Source organism: Mytilus trossulus, chromosome 13 (assembly GCF_036588685.1).
Source record: "Mytilus trossulus isolate FHL-02 chromosome 13, PNRI_Mtr1.1.1.hap1, whole genome shotgun sequence".
Classification (NCBI taxonomy): domain Eukaryota; kingdom Metazoa; phylum Mollusca; class Bivalvia; order Mytilida; family Mytilidae; genus Mytilus; species Mytilus trossulus.
Genome location: NC_086385.1, coordinates 42,648,129 through 42,660,035, shown reverse-complemented (window position 1 = coordinate 42,660,035; position 11,907 = coordinate 42,648,129). Strand labels below are relative to the sequence as shown.

The following is an 11,907-nucleotide window of genomic DNA, read 5'->3' as shown; positions in this document are numbered from 1 at the left end:
AACTTGAACTATTACCATTCGATCTTTTGCATCTTAATATTATGCTTTTACTTATCAATTGCCATCAATACACTCGGCTTATTTCATACTTGCAATTCAATGCGCTTTTATGTCGTTATTTCAGAAATTATATAGACTTGTTTAGAAGTGGGAAGGAGCATTGCATTTTAATTTCTAACAAATGAGTGTAGCGTTCAAATTATCCAAGATTTAATTTTAAAATTATTTACTTAAAATAATAAATATTTCTTTATTTTCTGTTGACACCATTTGGAACAAACGGTAAAAAATATGACATTGGCATTTTGCAGCATTAAGAATAACTCTATGAAGTCATTTAACATACCTTTGGATGTATTATAGCCGAAATGATAAAAATACCTCCAACTGCTATGGTGAAAAACGTGGCAGTGGAACAGAATCCTTCCACGATAGTAGTTCGTAAAACGCCAATCAACACAATTACCATAACAAACACGTATATGGCAGATAAAATAGCGGCATATTGAATCTGAAAAATAGATGATATAAAATAAAGTTTTCCTAAATTACGTAGTTGTAATACATTCATTTATTTTGAACTCAGTTATCTCACAAGATATGTTTTAAGATTGAAATATCGACAGCTTACATAAATGTGTCAGAAAAAGTTGCAATAGTAAGGGCTTTAGTCGTAAGCCAGTACTCGTTTGGTTTATTTGAAGCTCTTGTGTGTAATAATGCATGTAGCTATGCTTACATGTTTATTCATAACCCAACTAACAGCAAAACTCCTTATTTGATTTCTCTAAAACATTATTTACCATCATACACCATTCTGCATAGTTCATCTAGAATATGATATATAAAAAAGAAGATGTGGTATGATTGCCAATGAGACAACTATCCACAAAAGACCAAAATGACACAAACATTAACCACTATAGGTTACCGTACGGCCTTCAACAATGAGCAAAGCCCATACCGCATAGTCAGCTATAAAAGGCCCCGATAAGACAATGTAAAACAATTCAAACGAGAAAACAACGGCCTTATTTAAGTAAAAAAAAATAAACGAAAACAAATATGTAACACATAAACAAACGACAACCACTGAATTACAGGCTCCTGACTTGGGACAGGCACATGCAAAAATAATGTGGGCGGGGTTAAATGTTGTATGTTCCTTACACATGAAAACATAATGTTCAGTTAATAATTAAAACCAATAATATTTACTCAAAACCCTTATTTGACATATATAGTAGAGTACATTTATAATCAGTTTCAAGTGGATGTGGCCACAAACATCTTTAAACCTAAAAAAAATAACATAGCACAAACCCATGTTTATAAAACATGCAAATAAATATTGGCCAATTTCACCACAAAACAAAAACAAACAATATTTTAAAATACAATACAAATCAATACAACACAATAAATCAAGTTATTGCATAGCACTAAAATATTTCCCACAGAAAGTAACCAAGAGTAAGCGTGCAATAAATTCCAACATTGCACTAGTGCAATAAATCGTCAAAATTCATGACGTCATCAACGACGAAATTTTAACTGTTAAATACTATATTGCTATACAATAAAAGGTTATTGCATGAATATCCCAGGTAGAACATGTACATATATTGCACTCGAAAGCTCGTGCAATATAAAATTCTAATCGGGACAATATTCCCCAATATTCATGCAATAACCCTATAATACAATACATCATGTACTGGGGGGGGGGGGGGGGGGTGTGATTTCCATGTAATCAAAGCATATGTACAAACCTGTCGCTGCTGCGAGGCATACAATGTCATAATCAGAAATATTCCAACTGGAATGAGATTCAGTACCAACGACAACCATGGTGGAATTGATTCAAAACCAAGTATAATCGCACCAAATACCAGCATAAATATGGTACCTGGTGTCAACAGAACGGACGCAAACAGAACTGAATGGTAGACAATATACAGAAAAGATATATTCTCGTTGTTATATGTAATTTGTTTCCAGTCCAATATTACATCAAGGACGTTAATCATGGTCGACGGCACCCATCTTCGACGCTGATTATAGAACTCAGAAAATCCTTCCGGTGCATATGTGTACGCATCTGACTCTGCGCAATATTCAATTTTCCATCCCTGCTTTAGAAGCAATGTACACAACCATCGATCTTCTCCTATTATGTTAAGGAAAAAGAATATTAAATAAAATAAATTGATCACTTTCTCCATTGAAGGGCATAACTGAAAATAAAATAAAAAATGTATCTTAAATTTGTCAGTTTATTTGATGAAGTAAACATTTTTTTTTATTACAATGATATATACCACGTAAATTAAAATGTTTTGGCTTCTGTCGATTGACCTTAAATTAAAATCAACGCTGACAGTGTTTTCAAAACAAAAGAAAATCACACTTTTGTCATATGAAAAATGAGTGTCAGTATTTATGATGAAGTCAACATTTTTTTAATTGCAATGACATATTCCCTGTAAATTAAAATATTTTTGCTTCTGTCGATTGGCTTTACATTAAAATCAATGCTGTTTTTTAAATGTTCCTCGTGTATTTTTCGCTTCTCTTTTTTTGTTGTTGTTCTTTTAATTTTACGGAACCGTTGCCTCGAATTCGATTCTTTTTATCCATCATTATCTTGCCCCTCATGACTCTCTATTATTTTATTTTGGTCCATTGTTCACACAACATTTTTTGCCCATTATTCTCAAAATAAAAAAAAATATGACAAATTAAATTTAGTATAATTTACCTTGATCGTATTGGATGAAATGTTCGGCTTCTGTGGAGTCTGTCGTGTATGTGTCAAGGACATTAGGATGGAGAATGGCCGATCCGCGAAATAAACTAAAACATCCCGGACTACACAAAACACAACCAAGTACATGCTCCGTTGCTTTCTGTAGCCAATGGCTGATAGCATATTCAAATTTCTGATACCATACCATAGGACCTGTTATGATGATTTTAAAATATAGTCACAAAACAAAACAACTAAGTATTTCAAAGTTTGGTGACATACGTTGATCAATTATTCTAGATCTGTCTTCTAAGTTAATTTACATCTAGGCATAGCCAATGGGGGGTGAATACGATAAAAGAAAGGATCTCGGATTCTCAACTGTGAAATTTTCATTTCTGTGTAGCAACATCCCAATAGCGCCTGCACAAGGAGTACATGTATATATCTCTCATGTTGTATTATATTCCAAAGCTTACATTCCTATATCATGACTTCCTTAATAGAGGGTTGAATCACAAAGATACCAGTATGCCAAAAGTTGAAATGATTAATGTTAAAATCATCCCTTTGAAAAATTTACAGACACCATAACGAGTTGGATCACCGTTTTGTAAAATCTAAAATCTGTTTGACAGATGACGACGAATATGTTCCTTTTGTCGTATTACTAACCACAATCCAGTTTTTCTCTCCCTCAAATGTGACATACAGAATTAGTGTACGTTATAGTTACCTAACAGACGTGTGGAGCAAACCTAACTAAACTGTGATCCCTCCTTAATTGTGTAGAAGTTGATGAGGGGTCGTGTTGCTCAGTCTTTAGTTTTCCATATTTTGTTTACTGCTGTTAGTAGTTTGGTAGATTATTGACATAAGCAAAAAGACAAAAGAGATTTAATTTTATAAGACGTTAAAGACACCCTTGTAGATTTCGAAAAAGAGTAGGCTAATGCCGCTACAATGCAGTACTCGCACCCGCTAAGTTGAAAGGGATTAATATAAGTTGCAAAACGTGTTTCCCAATCCACTCTAAATAAATATGTTTAGACTTAATATATTAACAAGTATAGGTCACCGTACGGCCTTCAACAATGAGCAAAGCCCATACCGCATAGTCAGCTATAAGAGGCCCCTATAAGACAATGTAAAACAATTCAAACGAGAAACTAACGGTCTTATTTATGTAAAAATATGAAGGTTTGCCGATTGTGAAGGTCTTGCAGCGATATGTAATTGTCTGCGTCTTTGTTCTTCAGCTTTGTATTATGACGAAGGTGTTATAATATAGATGTCTGATTGGCAATTATAGAGCATCATTCTCTTTATTTTTTTATAAAGCTGAAAGATCATGATTTAGATAAACAAATGTCGGCGAGTATGCACATACATTGTAGCTCTCACCGACGTGCAATGTGTATGTTACAGAAAACGTTCCTAAAGTTATAATGAATTGACAAAATAAGAATATAGTTCTATACCTGAACCAATAGGATGAATTCGACCACAGACTGCACCAACAAGAGGCGATTTATTCATTCGCTTCATTAAGCTTAGTATAGCTTCCGGTTCGAAATCGACATCTCCATCAAGAGCTAATAGGTATGTATTTTCTGCTGCCTCTTGTAGCCCGGCCTTTCCATATTGGTTAATAAGGGCCCATTTCAGAATGTAAAACATGTACATTACCTTAAAAGGAGAAACATCTTAAACAAATATTCCCGAAACAGTTACTATACAAAAGAAGATGTGGTATGATTGCAAATGAGACAACTATCCACAAAAGACCAAAATGACACAGACTTTAACAACTGTAGGTAACCATACCGCATAGTCAGCTATAAAAGGCCCCAATTAAACAATGTAAAACAATTCTACGAGAAAACTAACGGCCTTATTTATGTAAAAAAATGAACGAAAAACAAATATGTAACACATAAACAAACGACAACCACTGAACTACAGGCTCCTGACGTTGGACAGGCACATACATAAATCATGTGGTGGGGTTAAACATGTTAGCAGGATCCGAACCCTCACTCTAACATGGGACAGTGGTTTAACAGTACAACAAAAGAACGAACTATAAAAATACACTCACTTATGGACATGTTAATTAACTAATAAATTACATAATTTTTCTTATAATAAAATTCAAATTTTGACATTTTACAAATTTTTCATTGAAACAAGTTTGTCCGATAAAATTTTGTTTAGCTAGAACGACTGGAACAATCATTTTACTCAAATGTTATGTTTACCATATTTGGAAGTTTTTTTTTGTCTGATTATCTTAAATCAATATGTTAGGAAAGAGCTATCTGCCTTTCTTAGAGCTATTTTGTCCCACTCTTGTAATCCATTCCTTTCACAAACTAGTTTAGCTTAAATGAATTAGTAGAAAGTCCGGTAAGGGTTAATTTCGGCCTAAAATTCGAAATGCATCTAAGGAAGATTTTTCAAATTTGACATTTTCATCATTCGATTCAATTGGTTGTTGTTAAAGATTTTAACTTACTTGGTCATATAAAACAATCAAATTCAAGCTTAAATATGAAAAATCTATCAAATATACCATTCAACAGCGATAGCAGTGTCCCCTGTTGTGTTCAGTCAGTACGGAGATATAAATGGAATGGAAAATCATGTTTCTAAGTTAAGTAAATCAACGTCACCGCTGTTTCGGAGTTACGTGATACATACCTGGCTCCATCGTTTCTTACGACGAATTTTATTTTTATCCTTTAGATGAACCACGAGCTTATTTCCTCCAGGGAGAGCCCAATATATCCTTGCGCCGTAAGGCGTTCTGTACATTTCGCCGTCAGGAATTGTTATTCTTTTCCCATGGACAGCACTACAAAACGTATTTTAATGAAAGTTTGACCATGTAGAAACATTATTACGAACAAGATGTTACATTTTTTTAATTTCACGGTGATGCAGTAAATAGAGCTCGTAATTTCAGAAACGACCATAGTAAACTAATTTTTAAAGGATATCAGTTTAACATTATTGGAAGTTTGTTGATAATTGGGTTTAACGTTTTAAACATATATATTTTTTATTAGATAAGTACATCACTAAACAAATATTTCTTTTCACTTACTTATTTTTCTGTTTTACTTGTCTCGAGGTAAATATTTTACAACATTGAGCTTTTATTCATGATATAGAAACAAAACAAAACTATTAATATAAATTGTAGCTAATTTCCCTTAAACTTCTGAAGATTTGTATTTTATTGCACATATCAAACGTTTATATAAGTTAGTATTTGGGTTTGAGCGACCGCGCGTAATCGAAGGTATTTAAATCCAGAAAAGCTTCGAAAGCACATGAAAACCTCTAAAAATTCCGGTACCCTAAATTTGACGTAGTGGATAGTATAATATGTCGAGGTGTGCCTTATTCTAAACGATATTGTTCCGTTGTCTTTTTTACTCACCTTCCTGCTTCGTTTATAACCTGAATAAAAGTTTTAACATAATCATTGACGTCTGGACCAGATTGACCTTCTTTATGTGGATCAAAAGCATCATCGAAGAAAACGTTAGCTGAAAAATTCAAATGAAAAAGGAAGGTTAGCTTATGCTTATAGGAATACATAAAGCTTGTGTTTAAAAAATATGACAAAAGCCAATTTTCTTCTTTAGAACTGTGTACAAAGCTTAGTATGTTTCACATTGAAAAATGCTAATGAGTTCACAATGAAAAATGCTAATGAGTTCACAATGAAAAAAATCTTTTGAAACAAGGGAGGATTGTTTTTGTAGATTATATATATGTTTTAATCAGGTCACATTGAATTTATTCCAAGGAGCTGGAAATAATACCGGATGTCATTGATGTCATAACAGATTTGTGAGTATGTCCAGTGGCAAATATAACATGCATATCTGAATTTACTTATGTAATATACAAATTGGAACCCTGCTTTGATTTTTTTAAGTTCCGGTTCATAAAGTTATATATGTCACCCGTCCCGGACTTTTTACGTAGAAGACTATTTCAGATCCTCATTAAATTATTAGTAAATTATCAAAGTGGTTTCTGAGAGGAAGTTGTATATTTTAGAGTCCATGAAAACATGATTAAGGATTGGTTGGTATTAGATATGATAATTGTATTACTCATACTATATATAGCTAGCAGATCATAAATACGCCCGTTTGTTAGGTACATAAAAAAGATGCTTGTTTAAAATGTGGCAATATTTATTTTTGTTGATCAAAGAAATCAATGAAAGCGATTTAAAACCATTTTAGTTTGAGGTTGTTATGTCTTAGAAATCTAACTGATCAATTTCCCATCTTTTAAATGAGCAAAAGCCGTTTAATGTGCATTGACAAGTTACCTTCAAAATCAAATGGTTCAACCTTGTCGTCGTCTTTTGCAGATTCTGCTATCATTTCTGTTGTAAATTGCTTCATATCTAATCTAAAACAAATGTTGGAGGATCAAAAGAAGTCCAAATAACATTAAGTTATACATAAACAATTAAAATCATCATTTTCACCTGTAAATAGTCGTGTCGGAAATGGAATAGAGTGCGAACAAATACAAAAGGATATATTGAAACTCATCAATCGAAAATAAAATGTCAATACCAATTCGAACAACGGATACATTCGAAAAACAAACAACAGTAAAACAAAAAAAATATAGAAAACTAAAGTCTGAGCAACACAAAACCAATCTAAAAGCCGGTGTGTACTCATGTGCATTTGAATTACCTTTGTTTTTGCATATTTTGAGTTGTACAACAGTTGCCATGCATTTGTGTAAGAAGAACCGGTCATCTAACTAACAAAAATGTTGTTCGTGTTGCCCAATCTTACTTGAGATGGAAAGTGGATTCCTTGTTGCTGAATCTTACTAGGGAACATGTGAAGAAGACAATACGCACGTTTGCTTACCAGTAATCAGATAAGTATTTTCAATGGTTGATATATTGTTGGTTGTTTAAATTCCAGTGGCAAATATTTCTTGCATGTTTAGGTCAAAAATATTTTTAATAGTGCATACTGCATATTAATGAATAAACATTCAATAAAACAAGACTTACGCTGTTTGTTTTCTTGTTTGAATTTATAGCTTACTATGTGGTATGAGCCTTCCTCGTTGTTGAAAGCCGCACAGTGACCTATAGTTGTTAGTTTCTGTGTGATTTGGTTTCTAGTGTAGAGTTCTCTCATTGTCAATCATACAACATCTTCCGTTTTTTTATAAGAAATTACCTAAATAATGATTTTAATAACTGTGTCATCTCGTTAGCAGTTTCGTGCCACATTGTGGCACAACAGGCATACAACATTTTCCTTTTCTTATTTTCAAATTTCTGAAAATTGAAAGATAACAAATTATGTTAGTTTGAATCACAACATCAAACTGATCAAATGTACATTAAAATGAGCTAGGAATGATATAACGACAAAACCAATGTTTAGACTAATATACTGTAGTTTTTTTTAGCATTTGAAAAGCACAAAAATCCGATTTGTTTTAAATTATGTATTTGTTTTTGTGACATTTTAACCTAGGGAGCTACCATTTGATTTTTATGCATTAGCTGTAATCTCTGTCCTGCATTTTTATTTTTCACTCTGTTTGGTCCTGCCTTTTTTTTACCTAAATTGTCGTCCTGACTTTGTTTTTGCAAGTGTCTCATCCTGCCTTTTTTTTTTAAATCAAAACTCCTGTCTTGCCTATTTTTTTCAAATTTCATCCTAGCCCCCCATAAAAATCAAATGGTAGCTCCCTTATTTCACTCCTAATTTTAGCTCACGTGGCTTTCTCGTTTATTAGCATTTTTTTCATGTGAGGTTCACAATAATTTCACGTTTACTACGATCATTAAAGTGTGTTTTTATTTTCATCCTCTTTAGAGTCCTACATCATTAATCCGTAACCCTGAAAGTACTGTGATTTTAAACTGTTGTGATGAAAGCCTCGGTGGCCAAATGGTCCGGGAAGTTTATTTCCCACTTGTTTAACTGATCGGGGATTTAAGTTTCGACTCCGATTTTCATTGACTAGCGGTTCTCTGCGGATACTCCGGTTACATTAGTAACATCAACAAAAACAAAATTCGACTTCCATTAAATAGCAAAAAGTGCTGACAGTAACATTCAACAATCAATCAATGTATTTTGTTCTTAAGCAATTTTTAATCATGGGAACGTTTTTCTATACACAACTGTGTATGGATATTTCGTATGATCAAGTTCATTTAAAAAAAAAATATAATATCTTTCGTACATTCGTTTGTCTCTCATAATTGTCCTTCCGCAGATATAACAGGATTCTATCTTGTTCAATGTTGTTTGGGTCATTGTAACATAACTTGATTTCGTACATGTACTACTTGAACTCTATTTTCGCTAAATTGTACATTAATTAACTCATCATATTATACAAGGACTGAAATTTTACATAAATGACAATGGTAAAGAACTAACCTTTTTGTGAACAATGCCATATTCTTTATCATATCTCCTACGATTCAATAACAAGGATATATCAATTTGCATTCCACAATAAAAGGGTTGGACGAATATCCTAAAAGAATGAAAAAAATATGATAATAGATTTTGATAATGATATTATCCATGTTATCGGGAGTCATATAATTTGTTTTTATTTTTTCATGAAAGACCTTCATTTAGTTGTTAATTTCTGTGTAATTTGGTCTCTTGTCGAGAGTTGTCTCATTCCTTTGCTATATATATCATATTTTGATTATATTTTTTCAAAATTATAAAAAAATACTATTTCTATGTTAAAGAGAGATCACACTGCTGGTAAGTAAGATACGACAATTACAATTTTGCGTTATGGTCGGCTACACAAATGAAGCTCTACTTCCTTTCTTAATTTTACTCACTATCGGAATTAAAACTGTTTCGTATTCCTAAGATTCAAATATAATTCTAGTACACGATTAACGAATGTGTTTTAGTGTGCAAGAACTGTATACATACGCATCTTCTTAGACCTATTTTTGATGCCATAGAGACTGATTAAAATTACTGTTTCATTAATATTTTTCCCTTCTTAAATACTAAAATTTATCTCACCGTGCTGTTTCTCCGTGCTTGTAACCATCAACCTTCCAAACGTGTCTGGTTATCAATAGAATAGAAAAGTACAACAGGAAAAATGCAGCAAAAAGTTCAGTACAGTTGTCTACCAAATTTCCATTTCCTTGCACGCACCAATCAGAAAAGAGTAGGTCACATGATTCAAATTTCAAGATGTCTGGAGTATGCATCAATCCCACCAAAGTGAATGTTGTCGCAACGGGCAAAATAATCATAGGGATGGCATATCCGAATCGCTGACAATTGATAGCACAGACGGTTTTGGTAGCCTTATAACATAGGTACTCGCATATTATGGTTATGGCAGCTGCTAATAACGGTACATTGTATTGACAGATTGGGTTGTCTCCCATGTTTTGCTCTCCCAAAATGGAAAATATGGTCGCGCTGCCATCGTTAAAGAGTGATTTAAACACAGCCGTTGGATCGTCAGATTTACTTGTGAATATTGTTATGACGACAAGAAAAGTTATTATTATTTTCCAGATATTAGCTAGGCAAGTCACTTTTGTTCTTCCAACATGTAATTCACGTTTAAGACGCCTCAAGAGATTAGAATCTTCGTCTCCCATGGTGATGAAGTTTTCCCAGTATTTAACAGATGTAAACAAGGCTGCTACTACAAATATCCCAGACAACCAACCTCTTCGAATGTACAATCCAATTAAAATAATTCCAATAATTTGGAAAGCAATTCCAAGAAGCGGAAAAGAAAAAGAAAGCCACGAAGCTTCATCAAAGAGGGAACATTTTGATACTTTGTTGTTTTTTTGCAATCGCTCGACGAAAACTTTGTCAATTACGTTAAGAATTGCTGGAACCAATGCGACCGCCATATATATAACGGAAGCGGAAGCAGGATCAAATGAAGGTAGCACAAGGAATGCAAGGATAGAAACACCAATGGAGTGGATTGTTTCTATAGCCATGGCCTATAAAGAGAAGGATGCATATACATTGTATATACACGTCGACGACACAAACAGAAATTGAAATGATATTTGATATTCATACATGCGTTTACCCTTTTCTTCTTAATTTTATAATTTGTTCATATATTGTATTGTTACTCCGATGTCCCACTTAAAGGGATGGTTGTTGCCAGATAACATGTTTAATCCCGTCACATTCTGCATGTATATGCGTGTCGCAAGTCAGGAGTCGGTAATTCAGTGGTTGTCGTTTTTTGCTGTATATTATATTTCATTCTGTTAATTTTTTTTTGTTCACACAAATAAGGTTTTGCTCACTGTTAAAGGCCATACAGTGACCTATATTTGTTAACTTATATGTCATTTGGTCTCTGGTGGAGAGCTGTTTAATTGGAAATTATATCACACCTTATTTTAACATCATAGCGTACTCTGATATATAATGTTTTTTCTTCTACAAATTGTGAATTAGATGTAGAGTTGACTCATTTGCACTCATACTACATCTGCTATCTATAGACAACGAAGCAATTATGATAACGATTATATACTTACTGCTAAAAGAACTTTCCAATCCAATCTCTTATTCGTTTTAAAACAAATTCGGAAAAATGTTGACAAAAATGTAAGAAAATAGGGGGCAACAATCACCAGGAATACTGCCCAAATCCATATCTCATCTACTGCAGAGAATGGATCTGACTGCAAACAGTCTGACTCAAACTGACAGTCTGATCCATTAATGGTCAAACAGTTAGATGCCAACCAACAGTCTGAGCTACTGCAGGTCGAACAGTAAGACGCCAGCCATGTGTTTGTCTTATTGCTGGCCGAACAGTTTAACTGAAACATACAGTCTGATTCACTGCTTACTGAGCAGTTAGACTCCAGCATTCCACCAAGTCTGTTGATGTTGGAATTACTAGACATAGTCGGAGGACTTATGTGCCATATTAATATATGGAAAGTTACTCTAGCTATAAAACCACTCCCGAGAACAATGATAAAGAGAGAAATAGCAAATGCAATTTTGAGTATTTTCTCTGGTGGTGGACATTTTGATTCGTTCCACTGTAAATCGGCGTCTTCAGTGCTACACAATAAAATGAAGAAAGAAAAAAAA

General features: G+C 33.4%; 1 protein-coding gene across 1 annotated transcript; it reads right to left on the bottom strand.

Annotated features, from left to right (window-relative positions):
* Window positions 1-337: 337 nt before the first annotated feature.
* On the bottom strand, window positions 338-11,506 carry LOC134694390 (chitin synthase chs-2-like). The gene is made up of 11 exons (XM_063555396.1): window positions 11,340-11,506; window positions 9,829-10,784; window positions 9,211-9,310; window positions 7,990-8,090; window positions 7,107-7,189; window positions 6,198-6,306; window positions 5,453-5,606; window positions 4,231-4,438; window positions 2,762-2,962; window positions 1,773-2,170; window positions 338-511 (listed from the first exon to the last, which is right to left on the bottom strand). Exons 2-11 carry the CDS (start codon window positions 10,779-10,781, stop codon window positions 338-340), a joined length of 2,481 nt encoding a protein of 826 aa, XP_063411466.1. The 5' UTR covers window positions 10,782-10,784; window positions 11,340-11,506.
* Window positions 11,507-11,907: the final 401 nt, after the last annotated feature.

What these genes read in the sequence shown, in the direction of transcription:
- LOC134694390 (XM_063555396.1), bottom strand. Translation starts at nt 10,781, where the DNA reads ATGGCTATAGAAACAATCCACTCCATTGGTGTTTCTATCCTTGCATTC. An exon ending in TTATTAAAATCATTATTTAG is followed by an intron (nt 7,190 to 7,989) that starts GTAATTTCTTAT and finishes CATTTGTTTTAG; the next exon opens with ATTAGATATGAAGCAATTTA. An exon ending in AATTCATCCTATTGGTTCAG is followed by an intron (nt 2,963 to 4,230) that starts GTATAGAACTAT and finishes TCATCATAACAG; the next exon opens with GTCCTATGGTATGGTATCAG.